The sequence below is a fragment of the Trifolium pratense genome, linkage group LG4 (genome assembly GCF_020283565.1).
Source record: "Trifolium pratense cultivar HEN17-A07 linkage group LG4, ARS_RC_1.1, whole genome shotgun sequence".
Lineage (NCBI taxonomy): Eukaryota > Viridiplantae > Streptophyta > Magnoliopsida > Fabales > Fabaceae > Trifolium > Trifolium pratense.
In genome coordinates, this window is record NC_060062.1 from 7,227,658 (window position 1) to 7,244,095 (window position 16,438).

A 16,438-nucleotide genomic window follows, 5' to 3' on the forward strand; every position below is an offset into this window, starting at 1 on the left:
ATACCCCAATTCCATCAACAGCTGCATGGAAGTCGCCAAGGAACTTGGTACAATCTTAAAAGCATTGGAATATTGGATGACTTTATCTTGATTTGTTTAGTTTGAGTATTCTGTTGAGTACAGTCACACATAAGATGAGTTATTTGGAAAATCTCGCAACTTTCAAAGTACTACTACTACTAATCTACTACTACATGTCCCTATGCTATTGTGATTAATTACCATTCATTAATTTCTCAATTCTTCTGGTGATGAATGGGTTACGGATAGTGAATTTCAAGCAATTCAATGTGGAAGAATATACTACCTCCGTCCCAAAACAATGGCCCTTATGCATACTACCAATGCATAATTTGTATTATTAATATCTTTAGTTTTCTTTCATGAAAAATTATAAAAATTTAATATTGTGAAAATATTCATTGAAACAAATCAAACAAAATTCTTATTTGCTAATAATTGTCTTTATACATTAGTAAAAAAATACGTCAAAATAAATGTCAACAATCAATAAGGAGAATTGCTTTAGCACAGAGGGAGTAATTGTTCCTCCTTGAAGCCTTATAAAGCAATATTGCACATTGGATCATTAGTATTCCACATTGAAATTTACTAATAATAATAATACTCCCTCCGTCCACCTATTTGATTATTTCACACACTTTAAGAAAAGTGCATAAATAAAAGAGAGAGAGTTGTACAATTACTAAACTGTTCTTACCTTTTTCATTACTAATATTAATGATTAAATTGGCCGAGTATGCCACACATGAACAAGGTCCCACATAAAGAGTAAAATTGAAAAAAATAACTTTGAAAGATTTATAAGTCATTTATTTTGAGACAAATCAAATTAAAAAAATATGTCATTTACAATTGGACGGAGGGAGTAATATAAAAGAATAATATAATTTACTACTCCTTGAAGCCTTATAAAGCATTGCTCTACTAGTAAAACTACGAGTAATATAGAACAAGATACAACTTCATATTTCAATGAAATAGAAAAACCACAATAAAATTAAGAATCACTTCAGTTCATAAAACTACAATCCAATTAAGTAGTAGAAATAGAAAGGACCACAATCCAATTAAGTAATCGAAATAGAAAAGAAAACCAAAAACATGGGGATGTAGCTCAGATGGTAGAGCGCTCGCTTAGCATGCGAGAGGTACGGGGATCGATACCCCGCATCTCCAAGTAATTAAAAAGCATAATTTTTTACTTATTTTTGAAAATACAAAGCTGAAATTGGAACTGATTGACAATTCAGGCTCCTTTGAAATATCTTCACATTAAGATTCTTGTTTAGGTACTTCCAAAATAGTTGTTTCTTGTTTAGGCACTTTCAAAAGAGTTGATTCTTGTCTAGGTACACCGATAATGTCTTGCAGTCCACTAGTCAAGGTAAATTTTGATGTCAAGAATGCACCAAGGAACCTCAAAGCCTACACCACAAGTAAATAGAATCAAAGAGGTTAAAAAATCCATAAAAGATTAAAAATTCATTGACAAAATAATCCTCCAGCTTACCTCAGTTTCACCAAAGCTTATCACCTTCACTTCAAGATCATCAAGAGGAACGCTTAATTCATTTAAATATGGAAGGAAAGAGTTAGCAGCAAGTGGTTTTACTTTTAAATCATCTCCTACACCATATAATGTTGCTCTCTTCACAAATCCCACAGCACCTTCTTTTGGGTCGAGTAAATGTGCTGATGGATAACCAAAATATCCCGACTTAGAAATCAACCCTCCCGGATAATCACGACCGTTATGGAAACAATTATAATAATATGCAATTGATGGTGGTTGTAGATGAGGAATATTGAGGGGCTGGTTTGGACAACCAAACTGTGGTGCTATACCAGGATTGAGTAACACAGATGTTGGGTCCAAGTTTTCCAAACTCTTGTACAAATTACCAACACATCCAGCAAAAGTGTTACATCCCAAAAGCTTTACAATAGACCCTAATGGCATGGTAAGGAAGTTAAAAATGAAGTCAACAAAATCTCCATCGGCTTCTGCAGTGATTATCTTTTTCTGAGATTTACTTTGCAATATCTTAATATCCATTTTACTTCTATCACTAGTGCAGGGCATCACTTTGACTGCTGATGCAGATTTGTTAGGTGGGTTTTCTTTGATTTTTGAGCTACTTGCCAAAAGTGTATTTGTGAGAGGCTCATGAGAGGTTAAGGAATACTTGAGGAGGTTCAATATCTATACAATATGTTAAAACACAAAAGGTTAAAATAAGCAATATCAAGTACTCCTTCTGTCTCATATTATAAGCAAAAAAAAAAAGTTCACAATTATTAAGGAAAGTAAAATATAATAGTTGGATTTGTCAAAAAAAAAAAAGCAAGTTGGAAGCACATCAAATAAAAAACAACAGAACACCGTTACCTCATGTTTGCCAATGTTGTGTGTGACTTCCTCTAGTTGAGTCGATATTGAAATCCCTGATTCTATCAAAATCTGCATGTAAGTCATCAAGGAATTACTTGACACAATCTTCAAATTATCAGACACCAGAAACATTTGTCCACTTTCTCTAACAAAGGACCCATTTCGAGCATTAGAATCGTAATTCTTAATCTCTCTATTAGCAGGTTTTCCACATGTGCAAGCAAGGTTTCGATTGTTAAGATAATATATTAGTGATTTAATAATGTAATGGGCTTTTGGTTGTAATTGGGCTTTGGGCATAATAGTAATTTAGTTTATTTATGTTTTTTATATATTCCTAAGACAACTCATTGTATTCTAAGCCATTGTAATGTAATTCTATGAAACCCTAGCCGTCACTTTGTTATTTTCTTATTTTGTATACTTGATTCTAACATGGTATCTAGAGCAAGGTTTGATCCGCCTTGAATCGTTCGTCGCCGCTTCCGTTGTTGTGTTCCCAAAAGTTTGGGAATGAATGTATTTGATTATTGATTTTATTTGTTGTGTCTCCGCTGCGAAAAGAAATAAGTATCGGTTTTGGAAAGAAAACTCTGTCTGTGGGATCTGAAATTTCTGTTTGACGTTGTTTTGTACTTGTGGCTTTGAAATTAAATTGTGAAGTAGCGCTACCTGAAAAGCATTTGTTTTAGGAAAAGCTTGGTACACGCAAGGCTTTTGTGAAACAAAATTGTTGGATTTGTTCTCCTAGTCCTGACGTAAAGCTTTGGCAGCTTGGTTTGTTTGGCTAATTGTGTGTTTTCAATAAGAAAGAAGAAAAACGCATACGGCGGTGGAATGGAAGACTCTCGGTGGAATTTAAAGGCCACTATATATATTTAAAGTCTTTTGCAATTTGCTAATTGGCAAGTATGGTGATTAGTGTTCTGGTTAGTTCTCTTGGTAACTAAGTGGTTTTGTCGATTTTGAGTTAAGGTCTGGTATGATCGATGTTGTTTTATGTCTGCTGGTTGATTGTTAATTATAAGAAAAAGAAAAGAAAAAAATTCTTCCGTTACGGCATGTTGTCAGAGTAGGAATATAGTGTGATGTGAGTTTCTTAAATAGTGTTATTGTTAGATTTTTTTTTCTTTTGCTGGAGAGTACCAATCGGAATGAGGTGTTGTTGTTGCGAGGGAGATATGGGATTTGAGTTTGTTCATAAGGTGCTTGATGATAGTCATAGGTTGGATACCAAGTGCTATGATCGGTGGTTTTGTCTGCATGTGCTGATTTGGGGGTACTTAAGCTTGGAGTTTTGTGAAGCAATGCATGTATGCAGTAAGAGTGTTTTGTGGAAATGTCAAGCATCTTGGAAGTTCAGCAAGTTGTGCGACGCGATCCATTACTTTGCAATCTGGTTTGGCTTTTGGTTTTGGTTCTCTCTCTCTTTGTTTATTGTTTGATTCGGTCTATGTTGGTTTGTATGACTTGATTTGGTTCGGTTTAATTTAGTTTCGTTTGTTTGGTTCCATTAATTTGGAGATTTGTTTGAATGAATTGGTGAGTTAAAATATTGCTCACAATTTGTTTGTTTGGTGAGGTAATACTCACATTTGGTGAGTCAATTGCTCATAATTTGGTTATTTGGTGGGTCTAGTACTCACAATTTGGTTGTTTGGTGAGTCACAATAGTGCTCACAATTTGTTTGGTTTGGTGAGTTAAAATATTGCTCACAATTTGATTGTTTGGTGAGTTAAGTGCTCACAATTTGGTTTCTTCTCTTTGATTGTCTCTCTATTGAATCTTCTGTTTGAATGCTTCTTTCTCCCTCTGTTGGTTTCTTCTGTTTGATTACACTTCTCCCAATTGATTTCTTATGTCTGATTGCATCTCTCTGCTGATCTTTTGTCTGATTGTTCCCCCTCGATGATTTCTTCTGTCTGCTTCTCCCTAATGAGTCTTTGGTCTGAATTATGTTGATTGTCTCTCCTGTTGATTTCTTTTGTTTGATTGCTCCTCTCTAATGATTTATCTTATGTTGGATTGCTCCCCTCCGTCTTTTCTTCTATTTTGGTTGCTTCTCTTTCTATTGACCGATTCTTCTGTTTGGTATTCTGGTTCTTCTCTATGTTGGTTTAGATTGATTTGATTTTGCTTGATTGGTTTGGATTAGTACAATTTGATTTGGTTTAGTTTGGACCGGATAAGTTTGGTTTGACTTGGTTTTGTTTGGACGTTTCTTGTTGCATTTTCAATGATGTCAACTCAGTTTGGTTGCTGTTCTATGTTAGTTGTTTTGGTTTGATGTCTTGTTTGACAAACTCTCAATGCTTCATGTCAAGGCATTGTGAGTTTGCGGGGAGATGTTAAGATAATATATTAGTGATTTAATAATGTAATGGGCTTTTGGTTGTAATTGGGCTTTGGGCATAATAGTAATTTAGTTTATTTATGTTTTTTATATATTCCTAAGACAACTCATTGTATTCTAAGCCATTGTAATGTAATTCTATGAAACCCTAGCCGTCACTTTGTTATTTTCTTATTTTGTATACTTGATTCTAACATCGATAATTAGTGATTTTTTTACAAAAACCACAGCCATAAAACTTAGTTGATGGTTCAGTATCATCAATATTCAAGAACAAATCCATGCATAGTGATTCACATGGATTCTTGGGATTCAGCAACATATGTTTGCAAACATGGTTGTTCCAAACATCGTTTGAGTTGAGGTTTTCAACAGTTTGGTAGAGGTTTTTGATGTTTCCAAGAAATGGTGATGATTCTGATTGTTGTTTTAGTTGCTGCTCATTGTTATTTTCAGTGGCGGCTAAAAGGCGAACGATAGTGGCAAGTGGAAGAGATAGGAAGCTGAAAAGAGTGTCAACAAAGTCCTTGGTTGCTTTGACAAAAACAACTTTGTTGCTGTGTTTGTCAATTAAGACTTTGAGGGGAATCGTTTTGGTCTCTTGTTGTTGTTGTTGTTGAGAAGCCATGGAATGGAAGGAAGTTGTAGAAACTTAAATTGAAAATGCGTTGGAATTTTGGATGACGCTGTGTGATTTATAGTAGTATTTGATTTTTACTACTCTCTACAGTACTTTTTATAAGAAACAGTCAATTTTTTTGGTACATTGTTTGACCAATGTATTTAGTTTATAGTATAAACCAAATAAATTAATTATTGAACGAACTTGAAAAGTTAAAAGTTTCTTATAAAAAAGACCGGAGGGAATATTAGAAAAAAAAATTAAAATAAAAGAAAATTAATCGTTTGAGTTTTTGTTGAGTACAGTCATCCATAAGGTGGGTTCTTTGGAAAATTTCTCAATTTTCAATGTCGTACAACTTACTACATGTCCCTATGACATTGTGATTAATTACCATTCATTAATCTCAATTCAAACAGCGATTCAAATTCCAACTGCTTTTATTTATTATTTATGCTGCTGATATAATTCCTCCGTCTAGTAAGTAAAAAAAATCATTCTTTTATTTCAAATTATGGGTCTTGCTACGAGTTTCCCCGACACTTTTTAAGCATTTCATTTAAAGAAATTTTTTATTCAAAAAATTAAATACTGCAATTTTTGATACGCTGACTTTATGCATTCTCAAAAAAATTCTATAAAATACTTACTATTGTATTTAAGGTTTTAAAGAGTGTCTGGGGCACTCGTTAGCATTTGCCTCAATTTATAAGAAAAAAAAAACTCATTTTTCTCATTTTCATGAAATTTCATACAAATTGCATTTAATTTATTATATCTCTTTTTTTCCTCATAATCAATAACCAAAATCAATAAAATTCTTTTTATATCTTTTCATAATATTTATTTCATTAATAAAAAATTCCTTTTTACTATAAAACTTATTTCAAGAAAAACATAAAAAATCAAAATCATACTTCAAATTATTTTGTTTTACTACTTCTTAATAAGTACTCGGATAAATTTTTATTTTGGTTATAATATGAAACAAAGGGAGTAATTGAACACCAAAACAGTGTGGTCTATTTTTTTTTTTTTTTTTTGAATCTCCGATTATCAAGAGAAGACTTGAATAAGCTCTACCAAGCTACAACTAAGCTAAACCTAGAAAACAAATAAGGGTCTTGTTAACATGTGCATATAGGGCACATGATAAGGTATCTTAATATAGAAATTTAACATTTAATGATACAAGACATTTAATGCTTGAAAAGTTAAAATGCACAAATTTTAAGGCATAATTTCTATTTTTACTACCTTAACATGTGTCATGTATGCACATGTTAACATTCTCCTAAAATTAAATTCATTCATTTTCATTCAATTGTTTGATTTGTGTTCAACACATTACATTTATACTTACTTCTAAATAGATAAAACCTTAGATGGGCCCAAATGCCAACACTTTGGTGGTGGTGAAACTTAAAGGTTTTGAGACCATCTCCAATGGTGAGTACTTATTTTTTAAGTACTAGTACCTAATAGGTACCACCATTGGAGCAAAATATAAATGAGTACTTATTAGGTACTAGTTCTACAATAAGAAGTAGTACTTATATAATTTTTGTGGGACCCATTTATAATAATGTAATGTTATTGGAGAAATGTGTTATTAGTGGGCCCAATTTAGAACTTTTTAAGATGTGTTGAGTTGGAGGGATTGAGTACCTATTAGGTACTATTAATAAAAAATTATAAATAAGTAATGTGTACATATGGGGCCCAGTTAAGTACTCAAAGATGAGTTGCTCCATTGTGAATGCTCTGACTATGCTTTTACCTTATGAAATACCAACACTTTGAATTGTTTGGGGTTGAGAGCTATGTGTGGCACGGTTTGTACCATTTTTTTTTTCATTTTTTTTAGGCTTAATTACTTCGTTGGTCTCTTAAAAACGTTTTAGGTTTTACAATGATCCCTTAAAGGAAATATGTATCGTAGTTGTTGTTTATATTATTCTCCACTAAAAGAAATATAAAGTTGATGGAAATTAATTTTTCTATGGGATATATAAAAGATGTTTTGAGATTTCCCGGAAAAATATATGTTCCCGTAGAAATTACAATAAAAAATAATCTTCATATTGATGTATATGTTGAAATATAGGCCACGTAGAAATTTTAAAAAAATAGACTTTCGTATTAATATATGAATAGAAATATAAACCACAGTATAAATTACAAAATTAAAATAGATCCTCGTATAATATATTAGAAGAAATATGATAATCTTTATCTCTCGTCATCTCTCAAATTATTTTGAGGTTTCGTCAAAAGGCCACTGGGTATGGGTCAAATTGTCATCTCTAGTATCAATATATGGGTAGAAATATAGACTACAATACAAATAACAAAAAAAAAAAATGATTCCCGTATTAATATTTAAACATAAATATAGGTTCCCGTTGAATTTTTTTAAAATAAATAGTCTCCCTATTAATATATGACTTAAAATATAGATTCCGTAAAAATTATAAAATAAATAGATCTCTGTATTAATATATGAGTAAAAATATAGAACTAAGTAAAAATTATAAAAACAAATCATTCGTATTAATGCCTAATTAAAAATATATATTCCCGTAGAAATTACAATAAAAAAATAGGCCCATATTGTTGTATATGTTGAATTATAGGCCACGTATAAATTTTGAAAAAATAGATTTTCGTATTAATATATGAGTAGAAATATAAATCACATGATAAATTACAAAATTAAAATGGATCCCCATATTAATATATTAGAAGAAATATGATAATATGTGCCCAAAAAAAAGAAGAAGAAATATGATAATCTTTACCTCTGGTCATCTCTCAAATTGATGAACAAATCTGGAAAATAAAAGCAATCATTGTGAAATAAATTCTTAATCAAAGACAATATTTATAGCTGGAGAGATAGGAAAGACAATATTTTTGGCTCTGCCTATGAAACACAGACACCGGACACGACACGGACACTGACACGTCGACACCGATAAAATTTTGGAAAAATGACATAATTTAGTGTAATCATAAGTGTCGGTGCCGGACACGGACACCGACACGTGTCCGACACGGACACGCCTAATCTAAGAAGTGTCTGTGTCCGTTATAATAAATTTTAGCTAATTAGAATAATTTTTATAACAATGGACCCAAAAAAAAAATATATAACAACTTGTATTAGAGTTATAAATTGTGTATAAGGTAATTATAGTATTTTAATAATAAAAAGGATACTTGTGTCAAAAATCTGAGTCAAGAACTGTATTTTTACATTAACATCGAGAATTTTCTTTCTCAAATTTTACTTAAAGATTAATAGCTTGTTTAAGCAACAATTTGAAGGCATTGAAATTCATTTTTGTCTACCTCTTGTAAACTCATCAACGCTAATTTTAATAGCTTCTTTGGGCAAGTTTTGAATAATTTTAGTATACTAATAACCAATTCCAGCCATGATTTTGTGTATGACAGCTGAAAAAAGATAATATTTTTTTTGAATAGCAAAAGATTTATTAATCAACAGTCAAGACACAAGAAGTACCAAGAGAGGGCAAACAAAATAAAAACAAACTAAGAAAGGGAGGATTTTCACTCTAAAACAGAGGCAAAAACGCCTCCCCCCACCAACCAGACAGCCAACATCAAAACACTATGTCTAAAAAACTATCAACAATAAAAGTCGGGCTCTCGATTCCATTCATAAAAAAGACACGGAGAAATCTTTAATCTCTCCAAACTCCATTTCCACGAAGTCACTTTCACCTCCTTTATAATATCTAAAGGCTCCATCACAATATTATTAAAAACCTTCTTGTTCCTCGCTTTCCAAATCGACCAAAGCACCGAATGCCACACCAATCTAAAACCTTTTCTTGACTTTTTAGATAAGGCCGCTTCTCCAAAACAATCAAAAAGATAGAAAAATTTTGGCGGCATCACAATCAACACCCCTAACCACTTGAAGATTGCATATACCAAACAACATGGGCCACTTTACAATGCATTAATAAATGTCTCGAAGTTTCCGGCGAATCATCACACCACACACAATTACCACCCATATCATGATTAATGATACCTCTCAACAAAAGATTTTCCTTCATCGGGACTCGATCATAAAGAAGTTGCCAAGAGAAAGCTAGCACAAAAAATATAATAAGGGTCTTGTTAACATGTGCATATAGGGCATATGATAAGGTATCTTAATATAGAAATTTAATATTTAATGATATAAGAAATTTAATGTTTAAAAAGTTAAAATGCGCAAATTTTAAGACATAATTTGTATTTTTACTACCTTAACATGTGCCATATATGCACATGTTAACATTCTCCATATAATAATTGTACATAAAAGTTGCGAAATTTGGAGATGGTAAGTTAAAATACAACTTTTAATCTTAACCACATAAAAACATATAAGCCAAAGAAATATTTTGTGCCCCCGTCACGAAAAATAATTTTTTTTAAGCCATACATAAAAAAATTACATGATAAATGAGAAATATATTATGAATACAAATACTTAATGGAAAAAACACTACTAACAATGTGCCAAAGAAAAAAAAACACTATCTTAACAACAAAAAAAAAAATGACTTAACAAAATAGTTTGCAATCTACTTCTTATACACTAAATCTAAACATCTCATTATCTCAAAGCCTTTTGCAATGCTTCATAACGTGGCTCTTCTTTGTATGAGTTACCATTTTTACTTACTTCGTCCCTCGATCTGAAATAAAACGCAATAGAATATATAAAAATCAAAACTTCACATAATTTGATAAAAGAAAATAAATATAAAGACAATAAAGATATATTTGAAAAATCATATATACGAAAGCTATGGGTCTATTTGGTATGATGGAAAAAAGTAGGGGAAAAAAATTACACAAATCAAAAAATGAATTTGGACTAAAAATACATGTTCATAAAAACGCATCATGCTAAGCAATCAGAATATAAAATCTATCCAAGCACATCACAGTGACACCACGAAGGGATCAAAAAGAAAGTAGCAGCAAGACAGGTTACTAAGAAATCACAGCTTCAGCTGCACTTGCATAAAAGGTCGACAATATTTCACCTGAAACCAAGAAATTAAACATTGAACTTAGTACCAAAAAAAATTAGTCAAACAAAAAAAATTAAAAAGAACTTAGTACAATATCACTTGTGATCTTTGATTCATTATTACTCAAAAATCCTTTCAAACACTTATCAGAATAGCAAAGCACCAAAGAGAAAGAAAAAAAAAATACAGGTTTAGGTGGGTGTATTCAATTAGGATTTCAATGAATTTTAAAAGATTTTTTTATGATGACAAAATCCTGTGATATTCAATTAGGATTTTAAAAGACTTTAAAAAAGTCTGGTGGTATTCAATTATGATTTTAAAAGACTTTAAAAAAGTCTAGTGATATTCAACCAAGACTCTTTACAACTTACAAAAAGTCTTGTGGTATTCAAAAGTATTTTAATTTCGATGGATTGTTTAAAAAATAGGATTTTAATGGATTTTGATGGACTTTTTAGTGAATTTTGAGCTACAAAAAGTCTTTCCTCATATCATGAGATTTTGATGGATTCTCATTTTTTTTATTTCTTTCACCTTTCCTCATGTTTCTATTTCATGTTTCCTGATTATCTCATGTTTTTTATAATCGCTAATATTTTCTCCCTACCTCTCTATTGCCGTCGGAACTCATCAGTTCAAAATATGTTCTTCTCTTACAATTTGCTATATTATCCATACATATAATTATAAACCTCTAACATAATTTTACTGAGTTTCTTCTCTTACAAGTGGAATGGATTATATATACTTTTCAATCAATTATAACTTGTGTTAGATCAAAAATTTCAACGTATATCACTCACAAAAAACGATTTGTTATATTGTTCAATAATCATCACACATATACCACTCTCAAAATTCTTCAACATAACTTTTTTTTTTTTGTTTTTGTACCAATTTAACGTGTAATTTTTTTTCCCATCTGTTATGTTTTTATTTTTTTTTGTTTTCTTGATTCATTGATTTTTATTTTCTTATATTGATTAATTGTTATTATTAATATTGGATGTTATTTTAGGAAATCAATAACTTTGTTTCTTTTTTTAAAAAAAATTTACTGAATCATTTGAAATCATAAAAATCCATAAAGTACTCTAAAATCTAGAAAATCTGTGTAATCAATTCTTTAAAGTCTTGATTTAAAAATCGTGATTGTTGAAAATGTCATTTAAAATCCCACAAAGTCAATACAATCCCACAAAATCTTCAAGACTTTTTTTTGTTAAAATAGTCCTTTGAAATCCCAATTTCGAGAATACTAACCGTGATGTTAGACTCAAAAATACTATTTATAGACAAAGATGTATCTCAAAATAATTATCCCCTTAAATTATTATAACCAAAAAAAATTGACCATTAATATTCATCCATTAGCTTATAAAAAAAATAAAAATTCAATTTGGTAATCAAAATAAAAAATCGACCATTAATATTCATTCATTTTTACATTTCAATTTGAAATTGGAATGGGAATTAGATTATGACAACATGGTTATTAAATTAGGAAAATGCGTTTATTAAATTAGGAAAATAACTTAGTAAGGTTGTTTTGATCGTGATGAATAGAAACTTGGTGTAGACAGTTTATTTATAGATGCAGTATATTTTAATTACTTTTTTATTTTGTTACATGTAGTAGTATTGTTAGGTAATATTGGCAATAATTCCCATGTTATTAATGCAATTAGATGCAGTACATTGTACCGTACACAGTCAACAATCATATAGTAATCCAATTCTTTAATTTTGTTTACTGTAGTATCGATCAGAATTTAAGGCAATAATCATATTTGATCAATAATTTAGATGAAGTACATTGTACATAGTCAACAATCATATAGTAATCCAATTCTTTAAGGGTCTTGTTAACGTGTGCCCTAGGGCACATGTTAAGATATATCAAAATAGAAATTCATCATTTAATGATACAAGAAATTTAATGCTTCAAAAGTCAAAATGCACAAATTAACATTTAATAATTTCTATTTTTGCTTCCTTAACATGTGCCTTAAGGGCACAAGTTAATATTCTCCATTCTTTAATTTTCTTTACTGTAGTATTGACAATATTTAAGGCAATAATCATATAATCATATTTGATCAGCAATTTCTAAATATATTCCAAATATATGCGAGTGATATTTCTCTATTCATAATTGCGAAAATAATATATATATATATATATATATATATATATATATATATATATATATATATATATATATATATATATATAATAAAGGATGATTAATAATAGTAATTTCTATTCATCACATTTTAGTAATTTACGGTTACAAATTATTTGTAATTCAATTAATTTCTATTCACGGTAATTTCTATTCATCACATTTTAATTTCTATACTAAAGTCACATTTTAGAATCAACCATATTTTTTGTTAATTGAATTGTATATGCCGCAATACAATTACGGTGCAGTTAAAAACAAAATGTATAACGATTTTATTTTATATTTTATATAATAAATCACTATGTAGACAACTGAATTTATTTTATAATCAATACAATTCAATACAGTACAGTACAGACGATTAATTAATCGTGCTTAAACTGCAATATATTAAACGATCTTTACAATATAAAAAAACATTAAACGATTTTAAGGTATAGGTCAATTTACATTTCCGTTTTTAAAATAAATGTTCACGATTAATTCAACACAATTCTGTTTTAAACTGCAATAAATTAAACGATTTTATTTAATATAATACTGTAAATAATAAAACACTAATTGAATTTCTGTTTTTGCTTTTTGTTTTTTTTTGGTACAAAGTTTTTGTTTTTATTTACTAGAAAAATAAATTTAGTTAATCGGCAATTGTATCTCGAAGTAGGGTTACTTGGATACCATAAAAAAAATTTAAAAAAAAAATGCTACCATTGTAAAATGGAATTATGCAACCAGTTCGACATATAATGCATTAATAATTTTTGATTGTGACAATAATGCATTAATAATTTTTGATTGTGACAATAATGCATTAATAACTTCCTTCAAAAAAAAAAAAATAATGCATTAATAACTATTTAATGTAGAAAACCGAAAAAAATCTGTATTTAATGTTGAACATGTGCTCAACAATGCCTATATAAACATAGTACGTACTTCTAAACTTTATCAAAAAACAAAATAAACATTGTTCGAAAAAAATATTGTTTGAAAAAGATGGGATCAACAAGAAATTTCTCTTTGATATTGGCATTCATTTTTGCTTTTTTTCTCATTGCATCAGGTCTAAAATCAACAGGTAATTTTAGATATTTTTATTTTTACTTCTACTATAGCTTAGTTTACCCTTCAGTTTAAGAAAAATTGATAAATTGTTTGTCTATGTAGATATGCCTATGGAATCACAAGCCAGGAGAATGACTAGACAGGTTCCAAAGTGCGTCAGTGATAGTGATTGTCACATTAAATGTGATTGTGCTGGAAAGACTACATGTGAGACAACTCATCCCCGATGTGAACACGGTGACTGTGTATGTGGTAACTGAGTAATGGCTTATTGGAAAATAACAATCGTTTTAGATGGAGATAATAAGTATTTATTGGAAGGGTTACTGCACCATATTTTGTATTAAAATGTTACAAAAATTAAATAAAATTCTTGTGTTATTTTAATTTTCACTAGCATTTTCAATTTTTGTTGCATAATATCTAAATATTAATTGGAACATTTTATCTATCTTTTCTATGTAATTCAAAGAGGGAGAAAAACATGTTTGTTAGTTGTCTATCATAATCTCATCAACCAGAATGGAATAATCAATCAACCGATCCATTTTATCCACCGGTCTGAGAACTACATTTGTTTTGTATCATAATGCCTCGAAGATAAGTTATAAACTTTACTGATATCTAGTTTGAGAGCTACATGTACATTTTCGCCTACATAAAAATGACCGCTTTGAAAGGGCTTAAATGGGACGAATCTAAATGCAACGAGCTGCCCGCTTTGCCACCACTAGTTCAAAGTAAAAAATACTTTACGATTCAAAGCAATGTTGTTAAAATTACGATTTAAATTTTAAAATCTAAAGATTTCACATTTCTAGATCATCATTTTGAGTTAAATCGCAGGTATAAATTAATGTTTTTGGGTAAAATCATAGCTTGGAACATTTTAAACGATTTAAATTGCTCTAATATCGATGGAATCATGTAAAATCGTTGGTTTTTACTCTTTGACATGATTTTACTTTTACCTGTATTTTTTTTATGTTGCAAATTTTTAAAAGCCCATTATATTTATGGATGTAACTATGATGATTTGGTCCGTAACTTTTTTATATAGTTGACCCAAATTTATAAATATTACTATATTTTATCAGGCTGAAATTTTAAATTATTAATACATTTATAATATTATATAAATATGTAATTTAAATAAATTTAACATTATTTTAATAAAAGGTACTGTAATATTGACGATTTTACGTTTTAATTTTACCTATACAAAACTGGTGAAGATAAAAATTACAATATTTTTTTTTTCTTTTGGTTTTCACTACAGTTTAATCTGATTCGGGGGTCGGTTCTGACATAAAGTAATTCCAATTTTAGACTTTATATTTATTTTTCCTTTAGACAAAATCTATATCATTCAATCGGATATTGCCTAAAAAAAAACATCATTCAACCCTATCTTAATTTACGAGGAAAGTAGGCTAGGCTAGGCATATACCACACCACTAACAAATCTTCTTATTTTTATTTTTTACGTAAACAAATCTTTTATTATTATTCATAAATAAAAGATAAAGTAAAATCTTTTTATTTAAAAACCAAAACAAATCTAAAAATAAAACTTGCTCGCTACGTAGAAGATCCAAGTTTGTTTCGGTACTAGCAGCTGTATGCCCATTGTTTTTTTATTCACTCACTAGTTTCTAACTTCCACAATTGATCAGGGTTTTAGAAAACGTGAATAACAAACGTTATCCAAAATTTATCATGTCTAGTCTACAACAAGAAAGATCACTCTCAAGAGTAACAACGGCTAGACCTTTGAAATCGACGAGACGGTGGCGATGGAATCACAAACAATCAAGCACATGATCGAGGACAATTGTGCCGACGACACTGGAATCCCTGTTCCAATCGTAACCGGCAAGATCTTGGCAAAGGTTATTGAGTATTGTAAGAAACATGTTGAAGTTGCAAGTTCCGAAGAAGAAAAACCTCGTAATGAGGATGATCTTAAGGCATGGGACCTTGATTTCATCAAGGTTGATCAAGCTACGCTCTTCGAACTCATCCTAGCTGCAAATTATTTGAACATCAAGAATTTATTGGATCTTACATGACAGGCTGTAGCAGACATGATCAAGGGTAAAACACCGGAGGAGATTCGCAAAGTTTTCAACATTAAGAATGACTTCTCTCCGGAGGAAGAGGCGGAAGTTCGTCGGGAAAATCAATGGGCTTTTGAGTGATTATATATTTTTTAACATCTTACCATCTCAGTCATGTGGACTTCTCTTTTATGCTTTGCTTAGTTGTTTTTATTTTTATTTGACATTTAGAATTATATATTGCTTAGTACTTTTATTCTTTTCAGTTTATATTAAACAAAGATATGTACCTCTAAAACATAAAGAGATCAATGATTATAAACTTTTGGAATGAAAACTTCAGTTATTAGTATTATTGAATGATCTTGTAAAAAAATATTATTAATAATTTAGACTAGAGATTCCAATATTTGGAATTTAGCTTAGCAAAAAAAATACTGATTAAATGTGACTTGATTAAAAACATTTTGATTACGTATCATCCCAGGCTTTGATACTGAGACAAGAACAAAGTAAACTTAGCAAGCTGGCATTGCATAAAAATTGATGTTTGAATTCTCTTCTTATTGGTTGCAAAGAGGGAAAATTGTATCAAATTGACAATTTGTATCTCTCTCTTAGATATGTTGCCTCTAATACCCTGTTTGGGGTTGGTGCCTTCCATATT

The 16,438-nt window shown here is 30.0% G+C and overlaps 1 protein-coding gene, 1 non-coding gene and 1 pseudogene across 2 annotated transcripts; 2 read left to right on the forward strand and 1 right to left on the reverse strand.

Moving 5' to 3' along the window:
- Positions 1-1,043: 1,043 nt before the first annotated feature.
- LOC123922035 lies at positions 1,044-5,398 on the reverse strand. The gene is made up of 4 exons (XM_045974780.1): positions 4,996-5,398; positions 2,414-2,475; positions 1,535-2,227; positions 1,044-1,449 (listed from the first exon to the last, which is right to left on the reverse strand). Exons 1-4 carry the CDS (start codon positions 5,396-5,398, stop codon positions 1,297-1,299), a joined length of 1,311 nt encoding a protein of 436 aa, XP_045830736.1. The 3' UTR covers positions 1,044-1,296.
- Positions 1,128-1,200, forward strand: TRNAA-AGC. The gene has a single exon. It is a non-coding gene; the product is annotated as a tRNA-Ala (tRNA).
- Positions 5,399-15,438: 10,040 nt separating the features above from the next.
- On the forward strand, positions 15,439-15,912 carry LOC123923381 (annotated as a pseudogene).
- Positions 15,913-16,438: the final 526 nt, after the last annotated feature.